Genomic DNA, 16,021 nt, shown 5'->3' with positions numbered 1-16,021 from the left:
TGTGTTTCCACCAGCACCTAAGGCTTCTTATTCCTTCCCCTGCTGACTCCTCAGCCCCCAGCCTCTTTTGTGCTGCTATCACTTTATAGGCACCTCTCTCAAGCTGCCAAGCCATGCCAGTGTGCCAGTCATTCCTATGTCTTCTGCATGGCATCAGTGAGTGCAGGGTTCTAGTCCCTCTTAGTCACTAATTAACTCTGTGGTCTTGGCCACGGTTTGCCTCTGTTGTAAATGCGACTTAGGTCAAAGATGGGACAGGACTCACCTCTCTCCTTTGGCCTCTGCTTTCCCCAGTCCTTCAGGGTGATAGCCCTTTTCATGGGGAAGTATGGCTTAAAGGTTGGTTCTGGCTCCTTGTCTTTGGCTCCAGCCCCTGCCTGTGGGCCTGCATCCTTCTCTGAGGCTGTGGAATGGCCTTTCCAGGAAGCTGAGGTGCTGGGCTGGGAAATAGCCTCACTTCCTGAGGGGAGCTGCAGGGTGACCTCCTCCAAGGAGCTGCTCTGGGGGGCTGGCAGTGGCTGAAATTCCCACTGTTTACAATTGACCATGTCCCATTCTCTCACCAGGGAGATGAGTTTTTGCATGGGGGTGACAGGAGGGTCTTTGGTTTCAGATTTCTGTGTGAGGTTGACTGTGGTGCACTTCTTCTTGGGAGGACTCTCAGGGTGGGTGCCCCCGTGTTGAGGGTTGGCACATAGGCCAGGACAGTGTGAGGATGTGCTGGGATTGCCCGCCCTCTTGGCACCTTGGCATAAGGAAACCTGGATTGTCTGGGAGTACTGCTCAGCCTCCTCCATATGGCTGGACCTGGCCAAGGTTCCCTTGGCCTTGTTCCATGAAGTCCTGTCATTGCAGTCTTGGAATTCCATAGGCGTGCAGGCTGTGTTCTGGGGAGGGAGGGCACAGGAGCTCTGGGCATGTTGTGTTTCCACACTGAAGCCTCACCCAAGATCTAATAAGCTGGGTCTCCAAGACTTCACTTGCTTACCTGGAACAATCCCCCCCCCACCCAGAGTTCAGCCATTTGAGCTTTGCTCAGTATGAGTAGGGATGGTACCAGCCCAGGAGCCTCTCTCTCTCAAAAGGGACTTATCAGCATCTGAGGCCACATGCAGCCAGCACGTCCCTTGTGTCTCCCTCCAGGTTCAGAAACTAGTCACTGTGCTAGGAGCCATGCAGGCCCTGCTCTTTCATTTTGTCATGCCTCAGCACTGGGGCCTGCCCCTGAGGCCTGTGCTGGTGCTCTTTCAACACACCACCAAACCAAAGAAGGCTGGGACTTACTTCTTTGGCATCTCTACTGAACTCCACCAGTGACCCTGGCCCTTCCGTCACCACATGTAGCCTTCTGATGGGAAAAGCTTCTTCATTTTCAGATTCTTTTTCCTGGATCCATGACCTGCAGACTCCAAGAGGGTTTGGTTAGTGAGCAGAAGCTTCCACTAGTCCACTGACCAGGTCTGCCCTTTGGTTGGGAGTTAACTGTAAACAGCAGGGGAGAAAGGGGCTTTAAAGGTTTTATTTTCGTCACTGGCCAATCCTGGGCCTGCTCCACCCCTTTAACCCTAAGGAGAACAGGTCCTACTGGGAGGTGGGACTTAGGACAGGATTCCCAAGAAGAATATAAAGGCCCAAACTTTAGAAAATGGTGTCAGGAGCAGTTTCCTTACTTGTATGCCTCACATTGGACAAGGGCTTCTGAGAGAGATGGAATGTGGTATTCCTCCACCTCCTGGCAGAAGAGGGGCCATTCCCTGCAAATGACAAGAAGTCAGACTGGCATCTGGGGTGGGAATGTGGGTGAGGGTGTAAGTCTCCAGAGCTGGTGCCTTGAACAGCAGTTCACATGGTGGAAATAATATATCCTCCTCCCTGAAGTTTACAAACTTAAGTTTCCTTGTTGCAGAGGGATGGGGTTTCATCATATGATTTCCTTCCTTCACTTACTTAAATTCAGATGGCAAAAACAATTTTCCAAGTCTCAGGAAGTTGAGAACGTGTCGGAACATTTGGCCATCCCCGTGGATCAGCAGGGTCTGTCCATATGTGATCCAGTACACTCTCTGAGGGTTGGACAGCAGTTCTGGATACTGCAAAGGATTGGACATCCAGACTCGTTAGTCTGCTGGTTAAAGGGCTCCATCCTTATTAAGGAGCATGTCGGCCTTCTCTTGCTTCATTTTCCCAACCTTCCTAGAGCAGAGGCTTTGGGATTTCCATCTCCCTGTCTTGTCAGCCACAAGGAGCCATACTGAGGAACAGAGCATCCAGGGAGAAGAACATTGTCTCTGCTTTAAGTTTTGCTGGCTCCTAGACCACTCTCTTGAGGCATTTGGAACCCCACCCTTCCTCCTGCCTGGTCCAGGCCCCTCAGACTGGCCTTCCTATCAAAACTCCTGAAGGCCCTCCCAGCATAGCATGCTGCTCAAACAGTAAGAGCACTTAGGGCATGGAGTAGGGGAGGTCTTTGCTCTAAGCAGGTGCTGGTGGCTGTGTGAGGGTCAGGTGACAGGTTCCAAAGCAGCTCAGCCGCAGAAGCCAAAGGGAGAGGAAGGCAGCAATAGGCCAGCAGTACCTTCAGCAGGGTCTTCAGGGTAGTTGCATACCAGTGGCTTCCAACATAAACTTTGATGATCTGTTGGGGGGAGTACACAGTGATTTCTGCTGTCCACTCCTCATCTAAGGAAACCAGTGAGAGGAAACATGTCACATGGCCAGAAGGGAAACTAGGTAGGGAATTTAGTAAAGTATTACATGTTAAGACTCAATATTTTCATCATATTCTGTTGCCTACTCTGAGAAGCAGCAGAAATCCCTGACACCAACCTCTGCTGCTCAGGCCTTCCCTGCAGCTCATCATAGGTTTCCTGGGTGGTGAGGGGGTTTGGAACAGCAGCTTGGAGGTTCAGCTGGTGATTCTGGGTTGGGGGAGGACCACCAACACCAAGAGCACTGCTGCTCTTCCTCTAACCCACCTCTTTCAAGAAAGCTTGGCTGATGTTCCTTTCTATCTATATTGCTAACTGTCTCTGATTTCTGGCTGAATGTGTCCTGAGTGTAATTTTCCATGTGGCTACTTAGACTGGAACTAGGAGTCCCTCTGTATGTTTATGCTTATGGTTTGGCAAATATAGAGCCAGCCTCTCATCAAATTACTGTCACTTCTGCAGAGACCAAGCCTTGAGGCATGTCTGGAGAATGAGGCTTTATTCTGGGAAGATTAACTCATAACCCTTTTCCTGGGGGTGACTAGACATAGGCTTTGTTCTGGTATTTGAACCAGTTTCTAATGAACTTTGTAATGAGTGAAGGGTATATAACTAAATTATATAACCAAAAGGTAAGAGGTATATAATTAGATTGTGAACCCCATGAAGATAAGGACTGGGTCTGTTTTGCTCACTTCTGTACCCTTAGTATCATCTACTGTCCTGGTACATGGTAGGTGCTCAATAAATACTGAATGTTGTTGAACTATTAGCAATACAACATAATCTTGACCTAAAACACTTTTTGTTAGTAAACAGTTACAGGCAGCTGGTAAATAGTGTTGGGTTTGAACTCAGATTCAAACTCCAGTTCAACAGCAATCTGGTAATGTGAGCAAATTACCTCCCTGAGCCTCTGCTTCCTCTGTTAAATGGACCCAGGGACCATTCTTCCTTGGATGGCTGTGAGGACCAAATGAGCACAGTATCGGCTCCCAGAGCCAGAGCAGGCATACCCTTGGGGACCCACTCCGCTCCCCGCTGGGTCAGTCTGCACTGCTCAGCCTGTACTGCTTGAGGCTACTTGTGGGCTTAGGGTGGGGAGAGGTCACTTAAGATGAATGTTTCCTTTTAGGTGAAACTGAACAAATGTTAGTCTGGCTTTCCTTTCCTGTTCAATCTACATTCCTGGCTCTGGCCAGCTTCAGCTTTCCTCTCTGATCTCCAGACCCTCCCCTGATGCTGAATTCAAACCAAGAAGCTTCTTTATTTACTGAGCACATCCATGGGTGCCAGAGTCCTCGGCTCCAGATGAGTCTTCAGAGCCACTTTCACTGGCTCATAGGTGATGTCCCTCTTGTCCAGGAAGGCACAGAGCTCGTACACCTCAGAGATGGTCTCTGTCAGTGGCAGCCGGCAAGTCCCCAGCCAGTTCCTGCCAGAGGAAAGGGCTGTCACAGAGAGCCTCAGCACTGCACTCCAAGGGAGTTCAGCCTGTCAACTTTCCATGTCTAGAATGTCTTGCTCCCCGAAACTGACTCAGGCTTTTGGCCACTAGCATTTCCTTGGCTTAAGTGGAAATCTGATGATGTCTCATAGGAGGGTAAACTTAGACACATATTTTGGAGCTAAGCTTGATCTGTGTCAGCAAAGCCCTCTAAATTGACTAATTGCAAGCTTCCAGGCTCTGTCTCAGGTTCCAGAATCCATGCTAGGACCCAGCCACTCCATTTCTGCCCCCATAAATATCTGTCCAAGACATCTCAGTCACTGTATGGCAGCCTGCCAAGGTCTTGGGAGATTACTAATACCTTGCATGCCCAGGAAAGAGGCTGGGGGCCTGAACATCAACCCCCTCATCTCCAAAGGCACTTGTCTTTGCCCTCTAACATCAAGGGTTGGACATCTCTGAGAGAGATGAATGGTATGGGCCACAAAGGCTCCAAACAACAGTACTGGGGTAAGACAGTGTTTGGGGTTGTCTGACCCTCTCCACAGGGACTCAGGAAAACCCACTTCTACCTTTAGTTTTGGTACCAGTGTATTTTGTGAGCCTAAGAGAGTTCCTCTGCTCTGAACCTATTTACCTTTCTATAAAACAGGATTAGAATCCATGCCCTGCAACTGGCTGCCTTACTTAACATGCTGAAAGAGGACCCCGTTCCCTGTGATGTACAGTCTACTTCCATCCAGTGTGCTCTCGATGTGAAGTTGTCCCAGTGCAGAGTCTGGGTACTTGACAAGCAGACCCAGGGCCATCATGTACAATGGCTTCACAGACGCCAGGCCTGCTGCACGGCCACCCTTCCCAGGACTTGGAGGAGGACAGGAGGTCCGAGAACAGCCACCTATGCCAGAGAGAGAGAGAGGTGACTCCTAGACCCCTCGTGGGTATAACTGTATTGGAAGCTTTGGGTCTTGCTTCCTACTGCTGCTTTGAATTAGTACTAAAGAGGCTTAGAGGGAGCTTATTTCCTTGCATAGGCAAATCTGGATCTGCTCAAAATCAGTTTAATTTTTCTTATATTCAGTCAGGTCAAAATTATTTGTTGGAAGGTGGGGTGGGGTGGGGATGGATTAATTTGCTGTATCAGTAACATTTGAATTTCAGAAATTTCAGTGTAACAGCCATCTAAACAGCCATCTGGCCCTAGCCTCTGCAGTAATCTCCCTTAGTTCCAAACTCTGCTCTAATTAACCAGGAGTGAAGAATGACATTCATAGCACAGAACCTGATGTGTGTTACAGGCTTCCCAGATTCACAGCCCCTGTCACTTCTGGGCAGAATTTTCCCCAGAGGCACACTGTGTAGTGAACTTTCAGGTTGGGTATTTGCATTTGCTGGCTCATGGGTAGAACTTTGTTCTCCTGCAGTGGGCACAGTGCATAGTCTGCAGAATCCTGTCCCAGTGGGCCAGTGGGCCAATGGGCAAGCTGCTAGATGATTTTCATGGGTTATCTCCAACCCTACAAGAGAGGTAGTGCTCTCCTCTTGTCACAGATGAGGAAACTGTCCTGAGAGGCTAGTTAATAGTTAAGTATCTTTCCCCAAACAGCAAAGCTAGGTGGAGTGGAGCTGGGATTTGAGGGTGACTGTCCATCTCCAAGGCTACCAGAGCTGTTTCCCTTAGTTATGGTGCTTTATAGAAGACAAAAAGCATGCTTTATGTTTGGAGGCTGAGGCAGTGCTTTAGAGCCTGTCCACAGGGTGCTTCCCTTCCATCTTCACCTAGCCCTTGTGCAGCAGGCACCACTCTACTCATCTCTCAGTGACCCATGTTCTCTGAGGAACAGAAGCCCTTGGGTGAGGGGTTTGAAGTTACATCCTCTGAAGTGTGTTTGTTAGAGCCTGGGACTGGCTCCTGAGAACTGCTGCAGGATGCCACCACCCCCAAATAGGATAGGACTCCATTTGCTTGGGGAGGAGGCTGGGAGAGCGGGGCCTAAGACAGGGAAAGGACTGATTCCCATGGGATGAATGAATGGTGACCTGAAGGCTAAACTTCACACTCACATAAACTGTGCGAGACAGTTCTGTATATTCCCAGAATGCCAGCTGAGGCCACACTGAGGTAGCTAGCTCCTCGCAACGTGCACAGTAGCTTCCATAGACATGAAGGATTTGGGAAATGGGATGATGAAAGGCAATGTGAGGAGCAAACTGGAATGAGGTTGGGCCAGGAACTTGAAGGCCTGGACTGTACCAGGATCAGAAAGTGTCAGGAGCAGGCTAAAACGGGCACAGCAGCAGGGGTTTGAAGTAGAGGGGACAAGGAGATTTGGGGGTGGGTGGGATAACTGAAGCATTATTGGGAATTTGCCCAGAATTTCCCACGCCCCCCACCTATGCCTGGAAGAGGAAGGGTGGGAGTGGCAGGTGGGTGTTACAAGTTTCCAGTTGCTTACCACTTCCACAATGAGGACAGACCTCCCCTGATGTTGGGAAGCCTGCCCTCAGGCCCATCCTCCCTCCCCTGGACATTCTGGTTTCCCCACCCAGGCTGGGCTGAGCTACCTACAGCTCAGTGGGGAGGGCTGAGCAGACAGAGGTTACACCAGGTTTCAGGCTGAAATTCCTCTTCTTAGATTCTAAGTCAGCCAAAACACCCATTTCTCTCACCACCACCAAAAGCCCAAAGCGGTTGTGAGAGGGAAGATGTATGTTTTTGCCTTTTCTGGCTAAAGCCCAGACTGCCCAATGTCAAGGGGAGGGCAAGGTTCCTCTGCTGACATACCCATGTTCATCCGATACAACCTCACAGCTTCACTGAGCTCAGGGATTTCCAGAATTTCTACTTCTGCTTCTAACACATCTATGTTGGAGAAATTATCTGGTAGTAGAATCTTCTGTAAGCGGAGAAAATTCACTTGAAAAGCAAAGAAACAAAGTGAGTTAACGAGGTTATTTCTGATCTAATTATAGGTCCAGGTTTTGGCAGGTTTTTGGTGCTGCAACTTATCCTATACTCTCCTTGTTTTGAAACAATTTCTAAACATACCTGATTAGATTAGCTTTCAGTCTGTGGTTATCAAGGCCAAAGACCCCAAATTACTTTGTTTTCCTGCGTCTGAGTCCATGGCTTCCCATGGCCTGGCCTGGGGCTCCCACGCCAGGCCCTCCTGGTGAGCACACTGGCCCTGAGACTTACCCTGTGAATCTTGACCCAAGAGCAGGTCATTCCAAAACAGGGAGTTGTCTTGCCGCTTAGAGAAGAAGGGCCTGGCCGAGCTTGGGCTGGCAGGTGACACTTGCAGTTTGTCCCTGCCTGGATTGCAGTGTGGGAGGCAGAGGTGGAGCCAATGCTAATGTCCTGTGTGAATCAACTTGGAGATTCAGAAGCACATCATAGACAACTTTCCAAGTGACTATGAATATGAAAGGCTGGGGTTCCAGGCATTTGGGTCCTAGTACAATTTGGGTGTTTCCTGCCCTATTCAGCTAGGCAGCAGAAGCATCTTGGAATCAGTTCATTTCACACCCTGCCAGAGCTTGTCCTGGGTAGTGGAGGAAGGAGGCTGTCTTCTGTCCAGAGTTTAAGATCTCATCCCTACTTAGGCCACTAGCTCAAGTGGACAATTCTGCAATTATTCTGGGGAACCTTTCACCATCTACTCTCCTTCCCTTTTATTGTGAGTTTAGTGGAAGTGAGCGGGTAGGTACCATCCTTTGAAACAACCTTACTTCTTCATTTTATGGTGAGGAACTGAGGTCTGGAGCTCAGTTGGATAGGTAAGAGGCAGAACAATAAGATCAGCTGACTTTGGAGTCCAGCTCAGGGCCTTTCCCTTTATACCAACTATACCAACTCCTGTGGCCCCTGACACTACTACAGGTGGTTTCCAGTGCCCCTTTACACCCAGGCCATCCCAAAATGAACAGGCATAAAATAGCCCTGAGGCTAGTGGGAGTCTAATGCTGGGAATCCAATTGCCTCCAGGAAGGCTCTGTCATGCTTCCATCACATCTGCCCAGGGAAGCTCCTGAGGCTCCAAGCACCAAGCTGGGCCTCCAAGGGGTGTGGGTTTAGAAGGGGTGGATGGGCCCTACCAACCTGCCCCCCAACCCAATACCCCAGGATAGAGCAATCACCAATGAAGCGGAATTCGCTGCACTCGCACTCGATCAGGGCCACGGTCTCAGCCAGCCACAGCAGGTTGTCTTCGGTCACTAGGCTTGGATACTTGGCCACTAGGTCTAGGGGCAGGAAGCAGTAGTGTACTTCCTCCTCCGTGTCTAACAGTGGTGTATCCATGAGTCCCAGAGGTGCCTTATCATGTAGGCCTGTAGGAGGACATGTAGAGGGGTGTCACTCCCTCCCAGAGGCTAGGGCTCTCAGAGGCTGGCAGGGCTCTCACTAACCCAGGGGCCCCAGAGGAAGCTGGAGAGATCACCTGGAGATGGTCTTTGCCAGATGCCTCCTTTCTCTCACTCTTTTCAGATGTAACCCAAGGTTCAGCAGGAGTGTGGTAGGGAGCAGGGAATGGAAATCTATTTTTTTCTACAGTGAAGGGCAGCAGGACATGTGAAATTTTGGCTTATATATTCAAAGTTATTAAATTCATACTGGTTACTGTTTGTTTCTTTCTAATTGATCAAACCAACCACTGTGACCTACAGATAAAATAGATCCTTTTGACTCTCCCAAAAGCTCTAATCCCATCAATAATCATGAATGGCTGTTCTGGTGTTCCACATAGGTCAATCTGCTGCAAGGCACCCATAAGCCAGTGATCATTTAGGGACATTCCTTGTGTGGTGGTTAGAGGTGACTTGAGAGGATGGTGGAGTTCCCTGCTCTAGGAGGAGGTAGCACGCAGCCCAGCCTTGCCCAAGTGAAACCAGTATGCAGAGGGATGAATGGAGAGGAGAATGTTTAGTTCCAGTGAGTAAGCAGCCCTGGACAGGGAATATGGCAGGTGCAAAATCAAAGGAGATGACAGGAAGGTAGAGAAATCATCCAGAACTAGTTCAGAAATCAGGGCATTCTCTGAATTGAAGCCACTTCTGTTAGAATGAGGAGAAGGGAAGCAGGTGTGGGCTTCAGAAATGGTCAGCCTGTGGTTATACCTGTGAAAGCTGGGCTCTTTATAGGAAATTCTGAGGGTTTGCTGATACACTTCCATGTTCGCCAATAGTTCAAAGATGCTCTCTCAGCAACAGGTATGTCTGCAGGCCTCACACGTAGATGATGTTTCCCTTCCTTCAGATTATCTAGAGTCTATTAGATAAAGAAGATTATTTTGAAAATTCTACACCAAGTAACTATCTACTAATTCTAGGGTAAAATACCAGGAAAAATAGTATGTTATTTTGGCAAAGTGTTTTGAAATAAATTGAGTCACTCAAACACAAAAATGTAAAAATTTAGGTCTATAAGATGACATACTGATACTCAAAATCTCAATGACTGTTTCTTTTCTGATTTTGAAACAGTTTTTTCTGGATTATAATTTTATGTTGATTAATAAAAACTTATCTTACACAATCTGAAGAGTAATTTGTATTTATTTAATCACTAAAAACTTGAGATTTTTCTGCTATCATTTCCTCTCAAGAGTTCAGAACCCCTTTTTGGCCTGTTATAATTATTGTGATCTTCTTATTGTTTGTGCTCATCCTAATCCTGGAATATGGTTTAAGTAGGGAAATGGGGGTGGCACAGGGTATCACACTCTTCTTTTTTTTCTTTCTTTTTTTATTGAGTTATAGTCATTTTACAATGTTGTGTTAAATTCCAGTGTAGAGCACAATTTTTCAGTTATACGTAAACATACATATGTTCATTGTCACATTTTTTTTCACTGTGAGCTACCACAAGATCTTGTATATATTTCCCTGTGCTATACAGTATAATCTTGTTTATCTATTCTACATATGCCTGTCAATATCTACAAATTTTGAACTCCCAGTCTATCCCTTCCCACCCCCCTCCCCCTTGGCAACCACAAGTTTGTATTCTATGTCTGTGAGTCTGTTTCTGTTTTGTATTTAATGTTTTTTTGTTTTGGATTCCACATATGAGCAATCTCATATGGTATTTTTCTTTCTCTTTCTGACTTACTTCACTTAGAATGACATTCTCCAGGGACATCCATGTTGCTGCAAATGGCATTATGTTGTTTTTTATGGCTGAATAGTATTCCATTGTATAAATATACCACATCTTCTTACCCAGTCATCTGTTGATGGACATTTAGGCTGTTTCCATGTCTTGGCTATTGTAAATGATGCTGCTATGAACATTGGGATGCAGGTGTCAACCTGAAGTAGGGTTCCTTCTGGATATATGCCGAGGAGTGGGATTCCTGGGTCATATGGTAAGTCTATTCCTAGTCTTTTGAGGAATCTCCATACTGTTTTCCACAGTGGCTGCACCAACCTGCATTCCCACCAGCAATGTCAGAGGGTTCCCTTTTCTCCACAGCCTCTCCAGCATTTGTCATTTGTGGACTTTTGAATGATGGCCATTCTGACTGGTATGAGGTGATATACCTCATTGTAATTTTGATTTGCATTTCTCTGATAATTAGTGATATTGAGCATCTTCTCATGTGCCTATTGATCATTTGTATGTCTTCCTTGGAGAATTGCTTGTTTAGGTCTTCTGCCCATTTTTGGATTGGGTTGTTTGTTTTTTTCTTATTAAGTAATATGTGTTGCTTGTATATTCTGGAGATCAAGCCTTTGTCGGTTTCATCATTTGCAAAAATTTTCTCCCATTCCATAGGTACCACGCTTTTCAAAGCACTTTCACATACATCTGCTCATTTACCCTAACACAGCTCCGTGAGATAGATGTGGTTTTTGCATTCCCATTCCCATTTAGCTAATGAGGCAGTTGTAGTCAAAGGATTTGTGAGTTGCCCAAGCAGTCTTTGAAGCCCAGAGCTTCTCTACTTGAAGGAGCAGGTGACCAGGGGTGGGCTGAGGCTGGAATGGAGCACCCCAGCTATGCTGGGCTGAAGCCCAGGGCAGAGTGATGCCCACTCAGGGACCCAGTCTCCCTCAAAAGTCCTACACAGGGGGCAGATTACCATAATGTAATGCCCATTTTTTCTGTTCCTTCCTTAGAAGAAAATAGTAAAAAATTTTTGGAGGTAGCTGGAAAAGTAGTCCCTAAAGGCACCACATGACCATTTTGTTTTTCCTCTAAGAGCCTTGTGATGGACAGAACAGCTCAGATTCAGTATTAAACTAATAAAAGAACCTGCTTAACTACACAGGTGAAGCTCTTGTGAAGCTGCTTAAGGGAATCCTAAGCTTTGGGAAGAGCCCTCTCATGGCCATGGCTATGAACTGAACCCACATAATTGCATAAGGTCTGTAAAAGGAGGGGACCCCACTTTGGGTGGCTAGTGGACTCGTGGAAAGACTGGACAATGGTGGGGTCATGAGGAGTGCTTTCCTGGAGGTACTGAGCAGTGAAAGAGAACAGTGCATGGATGAAACAGCAGAAGAGTCTGTCATTCATTAATTTGAGAAATAGTTGTATATCACCAGGGCCATAGTCAGATACCATGCCTGGATCCAACAGTTTACATATACTGAGATAAAAGCCAGCATCCATTATGAAGTTTAGGACCTCCGAGAACTCTGGGATTTCTTTCAGCAACATTGGAAGGGGATCCAAGCTTTCTTGTCCCTTTTTGCACAAGATTGCACATAGCTTTAGCATCTCTGTCAAGCTGCAGCCATCTTGAGGAGGGAAATCGGTGAGATGTGGGTTCCTGTTTGAGGGAGGAGTTGCCCTTCGGAAAAGAGGAATAAAAATGAGGTTCCAGGAAGGTGATTGAGAGGCTGAAACAGATTCTGCATCAGTGGGTAGGTAGGATTATTGAGGTAAGTTGAGGGATAATAGTCTGGCAGTATTTGTGCTGAGAAGTGGGACAAAGAAAGGAAATGGTGACTGTGCACAGGAGGGACAGGACAAGGTGTGGGGGGACAGGAAGTAGGTATGCATACTCAGTCACCTGCCTCCATGCCTTGAATGTGGCCTTCTTTAAGGTGTATGGAGGTTGAGGGAGTGAGGGAGATGAATTTAAAGCAGTAAAGAGCCAGAGAGTGAAGAGCTCTGTAAGCCGGGCTGAGGAGTTTATCCCCTGATTAAAAGTAACCATTGAAGGATTCAAAGCAAGGACTATGATTTGACTGATAGTCACATCATCTCCACCCAGTCAGCCAGCAAGTTCTATGAATCCATCTCCTGCCTTTGGCCCACCCCTTCTCTCCTTTACCTTCCCCCAATCTTAGTCCCCCTTTTCCCCAGGCCCTCTCCACACAGTGATCTTTCAAACACTGTGAATGAGTCCAAACCACTTCCTATCTTAAAAAATCTTCAGTGGTCTCCATTACCTATGTGATCAAGTCCAAATTCTCCTCAACATTGCACATAAGGTTCTTCCCAATCAAGAACGAGGAGCAGAGTATACATGAAGAGTACAAGGGCCTTGAACTCAGACAGACTGGGGTTTCAGTCTTGACTCTGTCACTTAAGAGCTAACATTTATTGCCCAGGCACTTTCAAACTGAATCATCCTAATGACCCCTACCCACAAAGTAGGCTGTAGTATTATCACTCTTTTAGCAAATGTGAATCAAGGTCTGGGAAGAGAAAGAGTGCTCAGTGCCCCCAAGGAAGGGGAGATGCTGGGATAACCAAACAAATAAATCTACAAAGATTGCAATTCCTACCAGTCTAGACATTCTGCATGCATTAGGCCCAGGAGCCTCAACTAGGTTTTCTAAACTTTCTCAGCCAATCCTTGCTCTAAATTCTAGAAATACAAAGCCTTCTACTCATGGGAAGCCATTTGAGTGCTGTAAGAATCAATGGAAAGCGTTCCCCTAACCCCCTTAACTTGCTTTATTGTTCTCAATAACACCTACTTAGTTATTTACCATCTACCAGTCTCCCCTAATAGATATAACCTCCAAGACCATAAAGACGCTGTTTTGTTCTCTGCTGTATTTGCAGCACCTACAACAGTGTCTGTGGGATCTCAACACATTTTTGTGGAATGAATGAATGACTGAAGAGAACTTCAGAGAGCCTGTGCTTCCAGCTGTCCTTTGGCTTTGTTGACTGAAGTTGCCACAGAGTGTGTGGCTGGTCTTATATAGACTTCAGTTCCCCTTTTTTCTACCTGAATATTACTTCTAGGACTTTTACTCTTCATATGTTATGACCCAGAAAGTTATTATAGGGAGGATTTCCTTTGGGAAATAGAAATATCAGACCTTAATTCAGGGTCTAATTGCTGGTACAAGGATAATTGACGTGCTTTTGGCCTAGATAGTAGTGAAAAAATGTCAGTGAGAAGCAACATAAGACTGATGGCATGGGGATGAGTGTGTGTATGTGTGTATAGTTGCCAAAAGGTGGCTGACAGATGCCCTACTGGCAGAGCCTTGGGACCTAATCAAGGTTTTTCAAAGTAGCATTGCTTAGAAATGCCTTATGGTGTGATATGGGCTGTTGGAAGGAACATGATGGTAAGAGAGCTTGGGGAACTTGCAAATCTCCAGCTGCTTTGTAAAGACAAGGAGGGCCAATACCACTTGGAAGCTCAAGGGAAGCAAGGCTGGTAGAACAGCTGCTATCAGCCAAACAAGTCAAGTAAAACACACATTTCAGCATCTCAAATCTGCCCCTCCACTGCCAGCTCCAGTACCCTCACCCTGCTGAAGTAGATTTAGCTTTCACAGATTATCTTGGGTACATCATTCGATGTTCTCTCAGCAAATATTTATTAAATACCTGTTACAGGCCCAGTACTGTGAGAGATGCTAGGAATGCAAACATGAAAAGAATACAGGCTAGTGAGGGAGAAGGACATATGAATACTTTAGTGCTGATGTGAGAGCAGAGAGACAAAAACTCTCCTGGAAATGTCAGACTAATCTTCCCGTGGGCCTAATTTAGGCTAAATCTAAAGGGTAAGCATTCTTGGAAGAGGGAACAGCAAGTGAAAAGATGTGGAGAGAAAACATTTAGGGTGCTCAGGGACATGGCTGAACTTCAAGGGGTGTGTGTGTATGTGTACATGTGTGTAGATGTGTCTGTGTGCTGGGATATGAGCCAGCACAAGCAGATGGGCTATTTTGTGAGAAGCGCTGATACCATGTCAAGGCATTTACACTTGAGTTGTCCACTTACGCATATCCACAGATGGGCTACACCGTTGAGATGAATACCTGCTGTTTGTGTAAGCTTCCTTCTCAAGATCACAGTAGTAATCTGTTTTCACATCCCAAGTAATAGGAAATGTGAGACTTGTCAGTGGTGTTTTCTTAAAAGCATCATTTGTGTGATCAACATAGAAACTCCCTGGCTCCCTTGAGTACAAGGAATGCAGGTATATTTGGGTTGCTTGCTGGTAGCAGAACACTCACATGTAGAAAAAAGTTTCCAAACTTAGAGGTCCCCAGATGGCAGTGAAAAAGGCAACACAAGTAGCACATACTGTCAACATACTAAGGCCTCAGTGGACTTCAAGGGGACAAGTAAAAGGGAATTAACAGTCTGCCATGAACCCTGAATCCTTGTGAGTGACCCTGAAGGGAAATTTCACACTCTGCAGTAGCAGCAGCTATCAGGCTCAGAGCAGTTTATATTAGGCAAAGGGGACTTTCCAATTACACAGAAAGTTCTAGGAAGCACTGTGATGTTAATATACAGACCTGTAATGACTATTTTGTATTTCACCTGTGAACAAGATATGACAATCCTAAGCATCGTGGATTTACATATCAACTTTGATGACTCCAAATTTATATCTCTAGACCTGACTGTTTCCACAAATTCCAGATATGTATATCTGGCTGCCTCCTTCCTATCTCCACTTGGCTGTTTAATAAGCACCCTTTCCTTGCCTCTCAAACTTAATGCATTCAAATCCAAACTCCTGATGTTTTTTCCCTCTAAACTTGCACCTCAGAATCCACCATTCACCTGGTTGCTGAGGATACAGAGAAGTTATCCATTCTCTCTCACTCTACCTCCAATTCATCAGCAAACCCTGTCAGTTCTGTCATCAAGATATATCTAGAATTTGAACACTTCTAAATCTACCATTACCACCTTAGGTCAAACCATCACTAACTTTCATTTGAATGCTCCAGGAGCCTCCTAACTTGTCCTCCTGCTTCCTCCCTTACCCCAGTAGAGTCTAGGCCAGGGATCAACAATTTTTCTTTTCTGTAAAAAAGCCAAACAGTAAATATTTTAGGCTTTGAGAATGCAGTTCCTGTTGCAACTATTCAACTCTGTATCGTAGCTTGAGAGCAGCTATAGACAATATATAAACACATGAGCCTGGTGTTTTCCAATAAAACTTTGTTAATGAACTCTGAAATTTGAATTTCATATAATTTTTATGTGCCACAAAATATTTTTCTTTTGATTTTTTTCAACGATCTAAAAATGTAAAAACCATTCTTAGCTCACAGGTTGTACAAAAAAGGTAGTAGGCTGGATTTGGCCCATGGGATGTAGTTTGCTGACTCCTGGTCTAATGTCAAGCCAGAAGTCAATGAATTTTTTTATGGCTTTGTTGAAATATATTTTATATGATATTTAACGTGAGTAAGTTTCATATTATACATAAATAATAAAATTTACTTACTTAAATTATATAGCTCAGTGGTTTTTAGTATGTTCACAGAGTTGTAAAAACCATTACCACAATCTATTTCAATGCCATAAAAAGAAACCCTATATTCACTAACAGTCACTGCCCATTTTTGCTCACCCAATCCTTCTCACCCTGTACCTTGGTGCTAGGCAACCACTAATCTGTCTCTGTCCCTATAA

At 45.8% G+C, this 16,021-nt stretch overlaps 1 protein-coding gene across 1 annotated transcript in view; it reads right to left on the bottom strand.

Moving 5' to 3' along the window:
* KCTD19 (potassium channel tetramerization domain containing 19) overlaps window positions 1-16,021 on the bottom strand; it is a 28,766-nt gene that overhangs the window by 3,089 nt on the left and 9,656 nt on the right. The window contains exons 3-12 of the mRNA XM_031458251.2: window positions 9,277-9,427; window positions 8,299-8,490; window positions 6,944-7,075; window positions 4,846-5,056; window positions 3,983-4,143; window positions 2,576-2,679; window positions 1,948-2,090; window positions 1,671-1,754; window positions 1,285-1,399; window positions 266-887 (exon numbers count right to left, since the gene is read on the bottom strand). Coding sequence (XP_031314111.1) covers window positions 266-887; window positions 1,285-1,399; window positions 1,671-1,754; window positions 1,948-2,090; window positions 2,576-2,679; window positions 3,983-4,143; window positions 4,846-5,056; window positions 6,944-7,075; window positions 8,299-8,490; window positions 9,277-9,427 — 1,915 coding nt within the window. The remainder of the gene's footprint in view (window positions 1-265; window positions 888-1,284; window positions 1,400-1,670; window positions 1,755-1,947; window positions 2,091-2,575; window positions 2,680-3,982; window positions 4,144-4,845; window positions 5,057-6,943; window positions 7,076-8,298; window positions 8,491-9,276; window positions 9,428-16,021) is intronic.

Source organism: Camelus dromedarius, chromosome 9 (assembly GCF_036321535.1).
Source record: "Camelus dromedarius isolate mCamDro1 chromosome 9, mCamDro1.pat, whole genome shotgun sequence".
In the NCBI taxonomy this organism is placed as follows: domain Eukaryota; kingdom Metazoa; phylum Chordata; class Mammalia; order Artiodactyla; family Camelidae; genus Camelus; species Camelus dromedarius.
This window is presented reverse-complemented; position numbering and strand designations above follow the sequence as displayed.